This window comes from Macaca nemestrina, chromosome 5 (genome assembly GCF_043159975.1).
Source record: "Macaca nemestrina isolate mMacNem1 chromosome 5, mMacNem.hap1, whole genome shotgun sequence".
NCBI classification, from domain to species: domain Eukaryota; kingdom Metazoa; phylum Chordata; class Mammalia; order Primates; family Cercopithecidae; genus Macaca; species Macaca nemestrina.
The window spans coordinates 168,441,360-168,459,645 of record NC_092129.1 but is presented as its reverse complement, the minus strand read 5'-3'; the positions used below and the strand labels follow the sequence as shown (position 1 = coordinate 168,459,645).

General features: G+C 43.6%; 1 protein-coding gene and 1 long non-coding RNA gene across 4 annotated transcripts in view; one reads left to right on the top strand and one right to left on the bottom strand.

Moving 5' to 3' along the window:
- The window catches only part of LOC105482473 (dystrobrevin binding protein 1), a 150,790-nt gene extending 142,221 nt beyond the window's left edge, over positions 1-8,569 (bottom strand). Inside the window, exon 1 of one of the 3 annotated variants that reach the window (XM_011742584.3) lies at positions 8,338-8,569. In XM_011742584.3, the coding sequence (XP_011740886.1) occupies positions 8,338-8,393 (56 nt within the window). In that variant the 5' untranslated portion in view covers positions 8,394-8,569. The remainder of the gene's footprint in view (positions 1-8,337) is intronic. The other 2 variants (XM_011742587.3, XM_071097588.1) reach the window with 2 other exon arrangements.
- A 602-nt stretch (positions 8,570-9,171) lies between these two features.
- LOC105482476 (uncharacterized) lies at positions 9,172-15,227 on the top strand. Its single transcript, XR_987648.2, has 2 exons — positions 9,172-9,542; positions 14,537-15,227. It is a non-coding gene; the product is annotated as an uncharacterized lncRNA (long non-coding RNA).
- Positions 15,228-18,286: the final 3,059 nt, after the last annotated feature.

The following is an 18,286-nucleotide window of genomic DNA, read 5'->3' as shown; positions in this document are numbered from 1 at the left end:
TTTGGGATTCTCTTCTCTGTCCCCCCATCTCCTCCCCACCACCCACAAAAAGAAAAGACTAGTTTGAAATGAAAGGGGAAAAAGGAGTGTTACAGGAAACAGAAAGTAAAATTGTTGGAAGATTCAATAAAAGCTTTCCCATGTGGTTCTTTAACAGTCATGTTTTAAAAATTGGTCTTTAACCAAATTTAATGTGTGAAACTTATCTGATCTGGATTTGAACAAACCAACTGTAAAAAGTCATTTCTAAGAAGAAAACATCTGATTATGGACTGCATAATCGATAATATCAAAGAATTCGTGTTAATTTTATTAGCTATGATATCGGCATTGCATTTATGTAATGTGTTTCTTTTAGTGATGCAAGCTGACATATCACAGGTATAGTAGGCAAGTCTGACATTTACATTACAAATAAAGCGAGAGACAAGGCAAACATGGGAATATCTGAAAATTATTGAATCTGAGTTACCGATATATGTGGTTCATTGTGTTATTCTATGTGTCTGTGTGTGCTTGAAACTTTGTAAAAAACAATTTTTTTTGAGACAGGGTCTTGCTGCGTCACCTAGACTGGAGTGCAATGGAGCAATCATAGCTCACTGCAGTCTCAAGCTCCTGGCCTCAAGCGATCCTCCCACCTTAGCCTCTCGAATAGCTGGGACTACAGGCTCACACCACCACACTCAGCTAGCTTTTAAAAATCCTTTGTAGAGACAGGGGTCTATGTTGCCCAGGCTGGTCTTGAACTCTTGGGCTCAAGCTATCCTCCCACCTCAGCCTCCCCAAGTGCTGGGATTAGAAGCATGAACCACCATACCCAGCCAAAAAACATTTTTAATAACAAAAACAATCTTTTAGGTATTCATCTTTTCTCACTACATCTTCTCCAAATAAATTGCCAATGTGACAAAATGCAGAAAAGAAACTGTTGAAGAAAACAAAGTAGCCGTAGGAAAGCTGGAAATAGTCATCTTTTTCCCTGCTAAAAAACAAACAAAGTAAAAAACAAAGTAGCTATAGGAAAGTAAAACAAAGTTAAAAAAAAAAATTTAAAAAAAAAAAAAAGCAGCTATAGCAAAGTTGAAAATAGTCATCTTTTTGCCTGCTAAACTTTGTTTCCAACTATTGAGATGAAAAATATGAAAGATCAGATATACTTAAGAAAGTAACAAAAAACCAAAAAGGTATTTTCTGAAATAACATCCTCAAAACGCAGAATTCACCTGAAATTAGCCCACTATTTTTATTTTGGGCTAACTCCAGTTTCTCCGGAGACCTTATTCTGTCCTGGAAACAACCCACTCATAAAGTCTGTTTAATGTCCTACAATATCATGACATGCTGTGAAGGGAATATCGATCCGGGGGAATATTCCAGTTTCCTCAAATGTAAAATGGTAGTATTATATTCAACCATAAAGATGTGCCAAAATAATTCAACAACATTCCAAATGTGACGTTGGTGGCATTCTGGAAACTATAGAGCTAACTTCAAATGAAAGTTATAATAAAGGTGATCCCCATCAAGAAAGTTGAGAAACCAGTGTACTACATTACTGGGCTAAGGTGAAATAAAGTAGAGGTTCCCAATGTGCCTACAAAAGGCTTGCCCAGCCCTATTCTTGGTCTTCTCCCAAGTACCATACACCCACGAACACATAACTGCTGTGTGAGCATATTAATATAGAGACTAAGTGAGCCATCTGACAATTATTTTCTACTGACAACTTTCAAGTTCAAAGCACTAAACCTAAAATTCGTCATAATGTTCAATAATTTTATTTTTAGATCTCTCCAACAACTTCACCTTAATTTGACACCAGCATATTTATGTCTTTGATCTTTGTAGAAAATACTAAAATAGAGGCTTCTTACTGAAAAAGGGGGGTGATTCACAAAACTGCTTAGACAAAAAGTGTAAAAAGATGTAGATAAGCCTGGGCAACATGGTAAAATCCTGTCTCTACCAAATATACACAAATTAGCCAGGCGTGGTGGTGTATGCCTGCAGTCCCAGCTACTTGGAAGGCTGAGGTGGGAGGATTGCTTGAACCCAGGAGGTTGAGGCTGCAGTGAGCCACGAGCATACCACAGCACTCCAGCCTGGGTGACAGAGTGAGACCCTGTGTCGGAGCAAAAAAGAAATGAAAAAGATGTACATAAACAGAATGATGCGTTGAGTACTACAACGGCTGATGAGATCTGCCGGTGACCCAACAGGGTGGGGAACCTGCACGACGCTTCATTTATTTGTACCTCAATTTCCAACTGTCTACATCATTGGCTATTAGGAAAGGTAAGGACGATTGCTTTAAAGCAACACAGAAATATATGAATTAGCATATTTTGTCATAAGGCACATCCAATCTATTACATTTTCACATCAGTGTTCATCAATTTTTTCTCTCTCTTAAGCAAGATCGGGGAAAATACAAAGCCTCAATCACACTTAAAGCTGTAAATGACCTAAGGTCCAAAGCCTAAGAAATTCACACAAAAGCTGCTCAGACTCAGGAAAGAAAGATGAATTTAAACTATCTTCATCCTAATGCCTTTATCCTAAATTCCAAATACATGGCTTCAAGTTCTCACCTCTCACCTGAGCGCATCTGAAACTTCCAACTGCTTCTCAGCTGTCAAGCACTTAGCTCACCACAAATTCACCGTTAACTGTTCCTTCTCTCTCAAACCTATTCTTAAATTCTTTAATGTTGGCATATGATACCATTTATCTAAGATACCTCCAAATTCACATTCTCAATTTCTGCACCTTTTTCATCTCCCACTGCTGTCTAATCCGACCAGTGCCTAACACATCCATTCCCTCCTTTAAACTTCTATCAGCACTGGCTTACCCTCTCACCTGGACCTTCATTACAGCCTCCTAAATAATCTCCCTCTACCCCATCCCCAATCTTCCTATCGCACGGCCTCTCACGTTAATCTCCCTCTACCCCATCCCCAATCTTCCTATCACAAGGCCTCTCACGTTATTCTTCCAGAAATACAGAAATATTTTTCCAGAACTACAGGTAGGCCATCTTCTCCTCAGCCTGATTTTTAGCCACAGAACTTACGGCCTTCTAGATATTCTAGACCTTCTGCTACTAGAACGAGAGTAAGGATCTTCCTTGCTATCTGGTTTGTTTTCTGCTATATCCCCAGTACCTGAAATAGTGCCTGCTACACAGTAAGCACTCAATAAATATTTGACAAATTAATTAAGCAAAGCATTTAAGATACTCTATTGTCAGGCACTAAACTTCCTTTCCAGCTTCATCTCCCAGGACTGCTTCCATCTCTGAAATGCGCTTATCCAAATCTATTGCAATTTCTCCTCATTCTTCAAGGCCTAGTTTTAGAAACCCCCTCCTCTTTGAAGCCTTCTGTAAATGTATCCTAACTAATGACTCTTCCTTCAGACTCACATACCACACTATTTGTATATTTAACATTCTGTTCATTCTGCTTTGCTTTACATCAGCACCAGTCTAGGGCATCTGGTGGGCAGAGACTGTTTTAATCACCTTTGTACCTGCAGGATCTGGCCCAATATATAGACACTGCTTAGGAAAGACTAGGAAAAACTGAGCATATGGGCTCTCAAATCTTTTTTTAGCTTCTAAGAAAAAGCACACTTTGAGTGCCCAGTCTAGTGTCTGGCACTGGCACTTAATAGGAACTCAGTAGATCTTTATTAAATCTATTAAATCAAGTTGAATATTAAGATTCTTTTCATTTTATTAAGAAGATGGTTAATCCTGGAAAAGTAAACATTTCAAGCAACACTTCACCATTTAACACATGGTGGTTTAGATGACTGGCTCCTCCCATTTTGTGCAGGTTTTGGTAGACACTACAAGGACAGAAGAAGAGAGAATGAGGACACCTCGCAAGGGTGGAGGTGGGGGGCAAGGCTGGAGGTGGGGGGCAGGGGTGGAGGTGGGGGGCGGGGGCAGTGAGGGCTTTGAGGGAGAAACACCCACTGTCTAGTTGCAACAGTAGCAGGTTTTTTATCCCTAACCACAGGAACCCAGTGCATCACAAACAGGAAACCAGCCTGTGACAGCCAGCTGTAAACCCATCAGTAAATCCGATTTTCAGTTCCCTGAAGGGTTTGCATGTCAAATACCTCAATCCTGAGGCCTTTGGTCATAACAGCTCAAAAGGTAAAAGTCAAAGACCAGAGTGGCTTCGAAGCATGTACTTCGGTATGTCCAAAAGTCTCCCCGAGAGCTCAAGCCAATCTCTGTAAAAAGGGATATTTTATGTGAACTCTCCAAAAAGCTCCAAGAATTCTGACTCAGTTAAATCAAATTACAACTCACTTTAGGTGAGGGGAAAAGATCTTTGAGTGAAGCTCAGAACCAGTCTTCTTCAGTCTGTAGCCTTCAGCTGGCCTACCACCCAATTAAGGCAGAAAGAATGTGATGTAATCACTAGTTGTTCTCAATGTTGACATAATTGTTACTATGCATAAAAATTTACAAAAAAGGCCATAAGTCCATGAACAACCTAGAGTTCCTCCCAAACCACCAGTAATCTCTACACTGCCCTTAAAGAATAATGACCTTAAGCTGTACTTTTTCTAAGTTTGAACGGAATGTAGAAATTCATTCTCACTGGACATGATTTCACCACCAAGGTGACATTCTCTTATGAGACTGATAAGGAATCGTCCTATTTTACTAAAAATGAAAAAAAGTAAGTTTGTCTAGAGTTAGGGCCTTCATATGAGTTTTCAGAAAGTGAAAATGATCAGAGAAGCTCTGAAGAGAGGATGCTGCTCTGGGTGACAGCGGGCGGCTGGAGCTGCACTGGCCACATTGAAGGAGCCCAGAAATGCCTGAGGCCTTCCATTCAGTCCCTGGGCCAACCTGCACACCTGGCGTTTCCAATTATTTTAGAAGGCAGCTGCTCTGGTTTCCACACACTTGCTCTGCCACCAAGTGTTCTACAGAAACGCCAGGTCCAATGAGATAGCTCTGGGTGGCCGGGGTCATGTCTTTGTCATTTTTTTCTTTCTTTTTTAAGAGATGGGGTTTTTTTTTTTTTTTTTTGAGACGGAGTCTTGCTCTGTCGTCCAGTCTGGAGTGCAGTGGTGTGATCTCAGCTCACTGCAATCTCCGCCTCCTGGATTCAAGACACTCTCCTGCCTCAGCCTCCCAAGTAGCTGGGATTACAGACGCGCGCCACCATGGCCAGCTAATTTTTATATTTTTTAGTAGAGACGGGGTTTCACCACATTGGCCAGGCTGGTCTTGAACTCCTGACCTCGTGATCTGCCCGCTTCGGCCTCCCAAAGTGCTGAGATTACAGGCGTGAGTCACCATGCCCAGACAAGAGATGGGGTTTCTTTGTGTTGCCCAGGCTTGTCTTGAACTCCTGGGCTTAAGGGATCCTCCTGCCTCAGCCTCCCAAGTAGCTGGGACAACAAAATTGTTAGAAGATTCAATAAAGCTTCCCCATGTGGCTCTTTAACAGTCATCTGTTTCAAAAATTGGTTTTTAAACAAAATTAATGTGTGAAACTTATCTGATCTGGATTTGAACAAACCAACTGCAAAAAGTCATTTCTAAAAACAAAAGAAATCTGATTATGGACTGCATAATTGATAATATAAAAGAATTAGTGTTAATTTTATTAGCTGTGATATCAGCATTGCATTTATGTAATGTGTTTCTTTTTTAGCGATGCAGGTCACGCCTCTTTAATCTTTGAATTCCACATTACCAACATATAATAAACACATGAATCCTGTGTTTAGTGTCATCGTTTCTCCTCATGGCAAAAATATTCAGTTATGTAAAGTAGGTCAATCTCAAGCTGAATATGGAAAAGTTTAATCGAACAGATTAGGTGTAGGAAATTGAGGACCTGAAGAAAGTGAACATCAGGCACTAGAGGTACGGGTCTACTGGGAGACTGACATCACTTGGAGATGAGTTATTTCTCCACCAGGTGACAGGCTAATGGCACAGACAGTCCAGTGGTTTGTCAGCTGAAAGTGACGTGTACAGGAGAAAGCCAACAAAGGACCTAATGAAGCCCTCTCAGGATGTCTAGCTCCAAAATGGCCCCAGACTACGGCATCTTGAAGAAGTCAAGTCAGTTTCCAAGGGGTTCTAACCAGATCCCTTTGGCTTGTCTCTCCCTAACTAAACTCTAAACATTTAGGGTTACCCTGATCTCCCAGGATGATTTGTGCCCCAGCAGTCCAGAGCCCAGTCCAGAATCTACATTCCTGGGTAAAACGCCTTCTTACAAAGGTCAGGAGCATGAATGCTTCTGAGGCAACCATGTGACTTACAGAGTTATAGTAACTACAAGATGGGCTGTTATGCCATCAAGCAATTCCATGAAGTACTAACAGGTCACTCTCATGCTACAAATGGGCCATTTCAGCATCACACCAAAAGGTTTTCAATACAATAATTTACGCTCTGAAAAGAAGGTACTTTTACTAAATAGGAGAACAAAATGTAAGCATGCAAGCACACCCATCAGTGAATGACTCTGAGCATCCATAACTAACTTTCTAAACACCAAAATAACAAAAATGATTGACGGGTGTTAAGTGCTCAAGCGTTTGACAGTTTGTTGTTATTCAACGCCCAATACGCAAATAGTATTAACATTCTTGTCCAATAAGATAAAATTTTGGCTAACAATCTTTCTCATTAGAAATTCCAAACAAGGCTGGGAGCAGTGACTGATACCTATAATCCCACCACTTTAGGAAGCCTAGGAGGGAGGATCGCTTGCACCCAGGAGTTGGGGGCTGCAGTGAGCTATGATAGATAGCGCCACTGCACTCCAGCGTGGGCGACAGGGGGATACCTTGTCACTTTAAAAAAAAAAGGGGGGGGAGGGGTGGGCCGGGTACGGTGGCTCACGCCTGTAATCCCAGCACTTTGGGAGGCCGAGGCAAGCAGATCACAAGGTCAGGAGTTCGAGACCAGCCTGGCCAACACTGCGAAACCCGTCTCTACTAAAAAATACAAAAAATTAGCCAGGCGTGGGGGCGGGTGCCTGTAGTCCCAGCTACTCGGGAGGTGGAGGCAGGAGAATTGCTTGAATCCGGGAGGCAGCGGTTGCAGTGAGCTGAGATCAAGCCACTGCACTCCAGCCTGAACGACAGAGCAAGGCTCCATCTCAAAAAAAAGGGGGGGGGGGAGGTGGGGGGATAGAAATTTAAAACAGTATGAGTGAAAATGCCTCACATTCAGTGCATCCTCCAACAGGATTTGTAAGCTAAAGTTGAAAGATCTTTTTCAAAGATCCTTTTCATTTTAAAGGAATGAAAAAATTAAAACGAATTACGCACTAAGTAACACTACTGACATAATGCTTACTTCGTGTTTTACATGTTAATTCATTAATCCTTGTAATAACCTTTTAAGTACCATCATTATCCCCATTTTGCAGTAGCGGAAACAGTACACTGAGGCAAGGCAGCTGAGTAACTACGTTTGGTTTAGTGGTTGAGCCAGGATGCCTAGGCAATGTGACGCCGGAGTCTCGGTCTGTGGTTCCCAGGCGTTGGTGCTCATTGGAATCCCCTGGGGATCTTTAAAACGCCGTCTCCAGGCACTCTGGTTAACAGGTATGGGGTGAGACCTGGGCATCAGAACTCTGAAAGTTTCCCAGGTGATTCTAAGCAAAGTTTGGGAACCGCTGGGTATTAAAAGCATTCCTAGAGTTCTGTTGCTTCTCCTGCTTAAGAGTTCCTTCGCCGAGGCGCTGAGCTCACGGCAAAGGTAGAGAAAAAAAGCTAACGGGGAGGGGCGGCCAGCTTTGCCAAGGGTTAGGCCGCGGAGCCGAGCGTGAAAGCCGAGCCGCGGCGCGGCGCGGAAGGCTCGGGCCGCAGGGTGCGCGCTGTTGCGCGGAGCGATCCGATCCAGGGAGGGCAGCGGGCTCAGCTCCAGGTGCGCACGAGCAGGTGTCAGCTGGGCCAAGCGGCGCCGGTCACTGTGCCGCGGGGACGGAAGCGGTGAGGCGCGCTGGCTTCTCACATGACTCCCCTCCAGGGCCCGGCTGATGCTGCCAGGAGGGGACCGCAGGGTCCCACACCCCCCGGGAGCTCCGCTACGCCGCCAAGCGCCTCCCGGTCCTGGGGGTGCGCGTCAGAGGCGGCCCGCAGGGACCTAAGTTACTTTGCGCCGCCCAACGCAAGAACGCCGGGAAGTTCGTTACTTTCCTCGGCGGGGCGGGGCGGGGAGGTACGGGGCGGGACGGACCCCGGACCGAGGCGCGGGGAAGGCAGCGAGGCAGGGGCATCCCAGGCGCGGCCCGGCCCCCTCAGGTCCCTTTTCGTCGCCCACCGTATACCCACCCGGAGGCGAAATCCTGCTGCACGCTCAGCAGCCGCTCACGCAGGGTCTCCAGCATTGCCACCGCCGCCGGTCTCCTCTCCTCAGGCCTCGGGCTCCTGCTGCCTCTGTCGCCCCCTGGGTCCCACGCCGCCCGCCCCGCGCCCCGCACTCCCACTGCCGGCCCCGCCCCCGGTCTGCTCCTCGCCTCCGCGCCGCAGCCCCAGCCCCTTCCGCGTTCCCGCCCCGCGCGCGCCAGGCTCGCGCAGCCGCAGTGGACTGCGCCCGGCTCGGGCTGCGGAAAAGGGGCGGGTCTTCCCCCGGCAGAGAGGGCCAGTACCTGCTCCGCTCCTTCCTAGCCCGCACCAGGCCTTCTCGTTTTTGTTTTGTTTTGTTTTGTTTCTTTAAAATGGAAGCGGCATCATGAAAGGATGCTTTAGCTCGAAGCCTCCTTTGAGGGAAGTGTTGGCTTTTACGGTTTGGAAGATAATTGGATCTATCTCTTGCATAGGCGATGTGCACAAATCATTGCATGGATTCTAGGTCCAGGATCTGACCCCACTGGCTTTCACCTTGGATGAGTTAGTCAAATATTGAGCCTCGGTTTCTTCATTCATAAAATGGCAGTAATAGTCGACTGTCTCGACATTCTTACTTTCCACTCTCTCTTTACCCCCTCAGGCTTTTGTGCTCTACACACCAAAGGTGATCGTCTTTCGCGAGGCACCAGTGACTTCCATGTTGCTGGTGCCTTTTATTACTTCTCTGTCCTGATTTTTTCTCTACCTCTCAGTGGCTCTCAACGCAGTTTATCATCCCATCCTTAAAACACATTCTTCTCTTGCTAAGCACTCCATACTTCCTCTCTCCCTTCCCCTCCACCCCTTCTCCTATTTTAATAGCCACTCCCAAGGCTACATGCCCAGCCTCCCAGCTCTTTTCCAGATGTGTTGTTCCATAGGTGAGTCTATCCATTACCATGCTGTAACTTCTGTCAAGGAACCGATGACTCCCACATCTCTATTCTCTGCCCTGTACTTCCTCCCTCTCCGTCAATTCATACCAGTTGCTTACTCATGTAAGCATGTATACAACATGTATCCAAAAGGCATCTCAGACCAACCTACACAAAATTGAAAATTTCATTCATTGCACGTTCACCTTTAATCTGCTCATCCTGTATTTTCCATTTCAGGAAATGACACCACCATCCACCAAGTTGCTCAAGGTAAGACACTTGAAATCACCTCTGGTTCCCCTCTTTTCCTCATTCCCCATATTAACCCATCAAATCCAATCAATTCTACTCCTGACATATTTCTGGAACCTGCTCCTCTTTCTATATCTTCACTATATTTATTCTGGTCGAAGTCACCATCCTCTTTCAGTAGGAACACTGACAATTCTTCCAGATGCTACTCTTTTGCCGTGCACACCCCTATAATCCATCCTTGACACAGCAGCCCGAGAGAGTTATTTAAAAGATCAATTGGATCACGTTGGTCCCCTGCTTAAAATCTTCCAATTGCCTCCTGGGCACTTGGAATAAAATTCAAACTCCTTACCCCCTTAGCCCTAAAATTTGAACCTTTTCTGGCACTCTATCCAAATTGATTACTAGTCACCTATCATGTCCTTGACAATTAAGACATAATAGCCTCTTTTTTTTTTTTTTTTTTTTTGGTATGTTCTTTGAAAATTCCAGGTTTATTTCCACCTGTAGTGTTTTTCACAAACTTTTCTCCAAACTGTCCCTTGTCTGGCTCCTTATAAGAGTCACATCCTAAATAGCATCACATTAGATAGATTTTTCCTTACCATTCAAGTTACACACCCAGTCACTTCCTATCATGTAGCCTGTTTCTCAACTTAGTACACATTAGAAAATTTATTCAATAATTATTTGTTATTAATTTAGTTGTTTACAAATTTATTTTAAAGCTAAGACAAGGCATTCACCTCAGGTACAAAATTTACGGGAGCCAAAAAGCTCAGTAATCAAGATAAGTAATATTTTAATACGATATTTTAAAAATTCAAAATTAATGAAAAAAAATCTGTGATGAACAAAATATCAAAATTTTAAATACACAGGATCTGTTAGGGCTGGGATTGGATGAGGCCAGTAAGGTGGGTAGCACAAGTACAGGCCCTGATGTAAACTGCTGTCTTATTAAGCTTTGCATCCCCAGCATTGAAAACAGTGAATGGCACATAACAGACACCCAGTAAATGTTGTTTTGTTGCAGGAGTTAAATAAGATAAAGGACTTAGCTTGTAGCTGGGGAACTACCTCTTCCGCACTCTTGATGTTTCCTTCCATGGGAAGGGAGCTCTTCTGCTAACATAAAGAAGTACCCAGCCTTTCCTGGTGGGGAAAAGGTGACTATGATGATTAGTGAGCTAGGAAGTCAGGAGCTTGGTCTCATCGTCCTTTCTTTTTGTTGAGTGAAAACTTCCAACAAAGAGCATTCATTCTGCTACCTAAGGACAGGCTTGAAGGGCAACCCCATGCTTTTTGTGACTGGGCACTAGAAGTTCTGCTTGCCCATGAATATAAGCCATGTGTTCCATCAGTCTTCCTAGAAATAAAAGTGATGTCTTGGCCTCTTTATGGTGACTCTATTGTTTTATTTCTCAGTTTGCTCAGACAAATAAGAAAGAGGAGTGCTGTTTATTGAGCCTTCTTCTACCTTTCAGAAACAGTGCCTGGTACAAAGCAAGTGATCAAATGATCAGAGACAGGTCCGTTATTATCTAATAGATTTGAAAACCACAAGTACTGGGAAATATAACGTATTTTTTCTTTTATTTAATTAAACTCTACACATAAGCTTTCAATTTACTAAGTTTCATACATTCCAACAAAGCACCAAATCCACTCAAAAAGACTCTTGCCTGTCACTAAAAAATAGCTTTACTGGTTGTGACTGATCATTTCTGTCTTGACCAATGCATTGTTTATTAGTCTGTGGCATGTTTGTGTTTGAGGTGCTTTCTGAACATTCTTAATCCCATCATGTCTATTAAATTCAAAAACAGTGAAAGTTTTAAAAGTGCTAATAAAAAGATAATTTATGATTTAAAAAGTAAATGTTAAAAAAAATTAGAAAATAACTACTGTTGTAAATGAGTTGCTCAGGAGGAATGATTAAGGACCAAGAGTTGAAGCAAATGACATGTCGTGTTTACATAAGTAACCTAGTTTCAGTCAGAAACTAGGAAGATGGATTGGCAAAATGAAAAAAAAAAAAAAAGAAAAAAAAAAGCTTTTAAGTACAGTTTGAGAACCAACATCAATATGGAAGCTATTGGCCTAATCTTAATTCAGGAATTGGTTGAGAGTTGATTGTTGTTTGTTTGGGGTTTGTTTGTTTTGTTTTAAGACGGAGTCTGCGTCTGTCACCCAGGCTGGAGCACAGTGGTGCAATCTTGGCTCACTGCAGCCTCCACCTCCTGGGTTCAAGCGATTCTCCTGCCTCAACCTCCTGGGTAGCTGGGATTACAGGCTCCCGCCACCACGCCTGGCTAATTTTTGTATTTTTAGTAGAGACAGGGTTTCACTATGTTGGCCAGGCTGGTCTCGAACTCCTGACCTCAAGTGATCTGCCTGCCTCGGCCTCCCAAAATGCTGAGATTACAGGCATGAGCCACCGCGCCCAGCCGAGAGTTGATTTTTTGAGACCATATTAGTTGAGCCTGAGGAAATCTTTGGTGATACAACGTATGGGGCGAGCACCAAAGCTGCTAAGAAGTTCCCTGAAATAGTGTTTCCCTGACCAGCAGCAGCCGCATCATCTGGAAGCTGCTTGCAAAGGTAGAATCGTAGGCCCCAGCCAACCCTACTGAATCAGAATCTGAGTTTTATTAAGACCCCCCCAGGTGATTTTTATTCATGTTAACATTTGCGAAGCCCTACTCCCTGAGGAAAGGAAGTTTCCTGTCTCAACAGATTCTTGTTAGACACAAAGTGATAAATGAGGGTTTGGTGGAATTAGAACCACAGAGGAAGATGCTATTAAAGAAGGGGCTATAGAACCCAGAGAAGCGCATACCGTTTCATTGGCAGAGGTCTTTTAGAGTAATTGGAAAGGCACTATGGTTAATTGCTTTGCAGGAACCTGATTTAGATTTGTAAAGATATTTACAGTGTGTTGTTATCATTTGTGATTTTTTAAAAAAGCCAACATGTAAATATTTTTGATATCTTTGCTTTTCAAGAGTTTAATGGTTACAGAAGAATCCACGTGAGAGCTGTAAATGTTTCTTGTGAAGCAATGAGTATTTCTAAGAATGGGGTAAGCTAGACAAAGCTGGAAAGGTGATATCAGCACGGCATTTTGAAAAGAAAAGCAGAGACAGAAATCAGGGAGGTGAAGGAGGGGAATTCCAACCCGAGAGAGCAAAGATTAGAACGCAGCTGAAGAACAGGAGAAAAGTGGGCAGTTAGAGGATATCAAGGTCGGAAGACAGAAGCTATAATAATAGATTTAGACGGCAATCACTGTCGGGAGTGACAGCAAGGTTGAAAATGAGTATTTCACCTGAGCTGAGCGGAAGGAGCAGTAAAAGGATCTCAGCTGCATCTATTTGTGTTCCAAAATTGTATCCCACTGTCATAAAATGACTGAGGACCTAACCTTGTCTTTTCGCTCAGATGAAAAAAGAAGGCACTACACCATTGCATTAAAGGAGGAAAACGTTTATTTTTTAATATGTGTTTAGATCTATATGATCTATAAAGATACATTAGAGGAGGAAAACTTTTATTTTTTGTTAATCTGTGGTTGGATCTATATGGTCTATAAAATATCCATAAACAACCAAGTGACTCCATTCATCAAAGTGTAGGGACTCTCCATGAGTAAAGGCAACCAGGTTCTGCACTTTTACAAATAGATGGTTCCCCTAGAGAGAATATATTTCAGAAATCACATCTTCTGAACCACTATGCCATAGAAATATCTTTGTGTGGTAAAACTTAATAACAAACTGAAACTCTTTAGTAAGAATTAGTGGCCAAAAAAAAAAAAAAGGTTTGAGACAATGACTACCTATAGCTAACTATCAGGTCAATACATGCTGGTGGGGGAGCTGTAATAATTGATCATTATTAGGTTAAAATAATTGATGATTATAATTGCAGTTAAGTGATAGTTCTCAAGCCTGGGTGCACCTTCAAATCACATGGGGAGCATTTTAGAAGTACCAGTGCCTGGCCTCAACTCCCCCCAGAGCATCTGGTTTAACTGGTCTGAGGTGACCAGTCTCCTTCATACGGTTTAAAAGCTTCCCTGGTGATTCTAATGTGCAGGCAGGGCTGGGAACCACGGAGCTAAGCGGAGAGACTTAAGCTGCCCTGCAGGGGGAAGGCAACAATGACTTCAGCATCCGTGAACTTCAGGAGTCCAGGCTGTAGTTTGTCCTCACCTTTCCCAGCTCATTGAAACAGGCACTAGCTCCATCACTTCATTGTACCCAAGCCCCTGCAGCCTCCACTTCTGCTGGCTGGTTCTGAAGGCAACAGTGTGAGGCAGGGGCAGAGGAGAAAGCTAAACCAGGCCTGGATAAGCGAGGCAGTAGCTGAGATGTGCTCGGGCTTCCCCAGGGGTTGTGTTTCGTTCTTTGTTTTTTTTGTTTTGTTTTGGTTTGGTTTTTTTCAAAAATACCTACTCAGCAAAGAGAGGAAATCCAAGGACCAACTGTGCCTGGAGACTTAGCCAGGCCTCCTGGAAATGGAAGACTCTTGTTGCCAGTGATGGGGTTCAGAACATACTACTCCAAAATATGGTACCTGGGCATTTGAGAAAACCACAGAAGCAAGTTTTGTCTGACACACGTCCCTTTCTCCCCTGAAGTAGGTCCTAAAACCCCAGACAGGATTTCCCGTCCTTGCCCTGTAGCAGGTCACATGAGCACTAGTACCCCATGTGAAAGTACCCCTCATTATACTTGGAAGAAAAGAGCCAAAGACCAAGAGATGCCGAGAAGAGTCTGAACAAACAAGTCTTGCTAAGTTTCCCTCTGTTTGTTACCACTAAGCCATACCTTTGTGTCTTCCTAGCAAACCTCTCCATGACTGTCCATTTTTCATCAAACCTAAGCATAAAAATACACAAGATTGCCTGTTCCTTTGGGTCTTCATTTCCTTATGAAGGCTCCCGTGTCACATTAAACTTAATAAATTTGTATGCTTTGCTCTTGTTCATCTTTTTGTTATAGGGGCCCCAGCCATGAACCTGAGATGGGAAGGAAAGCCATTTCTTCTCCCCTGTACTATTGGGAAAACAACAAAGCCTCTAGTATCCTAACAGGAGCTTTGGTAGCTGTCATTCAGAGAAGCTGTCTTGTTTCCTCTCCGAGTGACTCCTCCAGTCCCATTTATCTTTCTGACTCTCCCTGCTTCTACTTTTTCCTCTTTCTACTCTGCTTTCCCATATAACATCGGCCACCTCGTAGCTTCAGCTTAACAACTCCTCTCTCCAAGTCTCTTGGTTTCTGCCACTGCTACTGACTCTGCCCCTCCCTGGGCGATCAGAAGAAGGCTCTGAATGCTTTCCCCAGTCCCCTTCTACCCCAGAATGCCTCACATAAGCAAAATCCTTGTACCAGGCCCCTTCATGCTGTGCATGTCTGCCTGTATGCCAAGCACCACTCCCTGGCCAAGTCTACTGTGACCAGGGTTGCAGGGTCAAACCGTACAAAACACGGGCAAGAAGTGCTTTTGGCCTTTTTTCTCGCTTAGAAGGGGACTCTGAGGGGCTGTTTCTGCAAACTTGCAAGGGGGTGAATAAACCTATAATGGCTAGGTTTATACATTCGAGATAATGTATTCAGTGTATTACCTGGTAATGTTTTCACTTGTGTTGCTTCAATTCAGAGGTTTAGACAAAATAAATGGGAAGTTTTCAAACATTGCCTTTGTGATCTGCTGAGAATCTCAACAATGGAAGGAGGGAAGTAAAGTAGTTCTTATGTACAGAAATATTGGGTTCCGTTGCTTCTATGTATTATCTCTGTTTATACACAAATAGAAGTGAACAGATGTACCTGTTGTCTTAATAAACCATTTTTTATGCCAATGAGGAGTTTGTGGCATATACTGGATAGTCTAGTCCTCTGCTACCAGAATTCTGTTCTTGAAATGAGTCTGATTACTTTCCTCGTGCAACCCAAATTAGCACCACTCACCACCCACTGCTACCTAGGGAGGAAGCATGGCATTGAGGGGGAATTAGCTGATCGATGGAGGACTTTTAATAAAACCTCAACTTTTGAAAATAGTGGAAATGTCAAAGGTGAAACAGTATCTAAAAGCAGGATGCTCATCCTTCCTCCTACCCCCTTGTTCCACCTGGAGGCTGCAGTGAAGAGAAAACACGAGGCCATTAAGCAGAGCATGACAGGGAAAGGGAAGGGAAGAACACAGGCGCACACCCCATCTCCTGATTTCCCATTGCTTCCTATTGTTCATCCCTCTGTCAGGCAAGGCTTTTCTCCTTACGGTTTTCTACAGTGTCACCTACTCAACAAAACCACATAGTTAAGGCCCCACCTATGCTGGGTACTCTACTAGATGCTGACATAGTAATGGTATTAATATAGTATTAAATTATTATTATACTAATGATGATGGCTATTATTTACTGAGACCTCCATAGTGCCAAACAGGATTCTAAGCACTCTGCACATATCATTTATCCCCTTTTACAGATTAGGAAATAAGGTCCTGCAAAACACATACCAATAAGGTACTGAAGAGCTTCTGATCTAGAGGTGAGACAATATCCACAAGGTGATTAGTGTTTTAAATATGGCTGTGACGAGCTGGGTGTGGTGGCATGTGCCTGTAGTTCTAGCTACTTGGGAGGCTGAGGTGGGACAATTGCTTGAGCCAGGGACGTCAAGGCTGCAATGAGCCATGATCATGCCACACATGATCTAGCCTGGGCAACACAGCGAGACCCTGTCTCAAAAAACATGAATAAATATGTCTGTGACTGCCCAGATGAAGAGTGACTCGCCTTGTCTTTGCTTTGGAAGAAAGAGTCATCAAAGGGAGTCCATTGCTGGGACAGCCTTCAGAAATGTAAGTATCTCAGCACACACTCCTGGAAGGTGCCTGCAACTGGTATGGTGAGGTTTGGGCATCTGGGCCAGCCTCCAAAGCCAGCTAATGCCACCTGGTTATGTGAAAGTCAAGGCAGCTGAGCCAGTTCAGCCCCTCAAGCCTTTAGGAGGGTTAGCCAGGGCATCGCCTCCCTCACAGACTGGCAAGACCCTGAGGAAGGGGAGACAGAGAAGACAAAGAGTCCACCAGAGCAAGGCAAGAGTGGGCGATGCCCATGCCAGGCAACTAAGCCAGGTGCTCTGCCTCCTGGAAGAGAGTTGGGAGAGGGTTACATAGCCCTTGGCTGGAATCCAGCTGTGGAGACTGAGGGGGAGGTGGGCAGGGGACTCCCTTTCATGGGAGCAAGAGGCTTCCCAGGGTGCATGGGAATCAAAGACATGGGTGCGTGGAGGGTGAGCAGCCCTGGCTCTGAATGTGAAGAGGAGACAGGCTCTGGCTGGGAAATCTGTGTACCTGTTGGCCAATCTGAATACCCTGCTTCTCATTTAGTCATAGACATCACCACCAAATCCTCACCCAGCCTCACTTCCTCAAATCAGAGGACTAAGGCACTGCCTGTCTGTCAACTGTTGAAACAGGATAAATTGCATCTTGTAGGTTAGCCGTGGAGGAGTGGCAAGTCAGAAATGTGTTACTGTCCCCATGCCATCTTGCTCATACTCCAGCAGGGTAGTCTGGGAAGTGTGGGTCATGCCATTTTCTCTTCTTAAAATGCCTTGTCTATTCATAAGGAACCATAAACCATCCTGTCTTCATCTTTTAATATAGAATATTGCCACTAAATGTTTGTAATACTTTATTGCATTTTCATGATTGCAGCTCTAAATCAAATCAAATCTGGGAGCTTGTGCCACAGACCAAATGATATTCAGCTAAAGATCAGAGATCCAGCCTTCAAATTGGTCCCTCTTTCCCTCCTCACTGTCATTTCTTTATGTTCTTTTTGCATTTGAGGCAAATGCATTTCACCCAAACCTGAGGATGCATTCTGAGAGGGATGCGAGTTTCCATTAACTCCCTATTTAACATCCATCACTACATTTAACCTCTCATATAAAGTCTCCAGTTCTTTGCCCTAAAAATAGCTAGGGGCTGAAATGGGAATCAAAATGAGGATTAGTGTCAGCTGTGGTTTCAAGTATCAGAAATCCACTGATGGTAAATGCCAGTCAATTCCCCTTACTCTCCTTCTGCTTGCCTTCACATCCACCCTGCGGGGCTGCGTCCAGACACCTCCCCAGTCTTCCTAACCAGGATTCACCCACATTAATGAACACTAGATAGAAAAACCTCAGTGGAGTGCTACTTACCCTTTAAAAATTTCTGGAAAATTGGTCAATTTTCCTTTGGAAATTTGACCTTGCACAAATCTTTTGTAAAATAAAATTATAGGCTTCCTGTCAACAAACCCGATACAATGTGCCTTACCAACTTTTAGTATAAATGCAAAACTGCAATGATGTAGGCTACATATATCCTGATGAAATGAAACTTTAAGTTCTAGCAATTTAAAATAACACACCAAAGTCTTTTGTTCATTTCTCACAAAATCTAAACACATAGACACACACATTCACACCACACATTATTTAAAGAAGTAGAAAGAAGTGGGTTGCAATAGAATTCTCTGCATTGGTATTCACGTCTTTTTATTTAAACTTAATGGGGTCATGGCAATGTGGATTTTTTTAAACTTAGTTTATTGCGACCTACTGATACTTGAGTTCTACGTCTTCTATTTTGCCCAGCAGTGAAATTAAGCTTTTCATTTCCAGATGGTAAATGAATGGCACAGTTCTTAGTTGTGAACTTTAGCTTATGTGTTCATTTGAATAGAATAA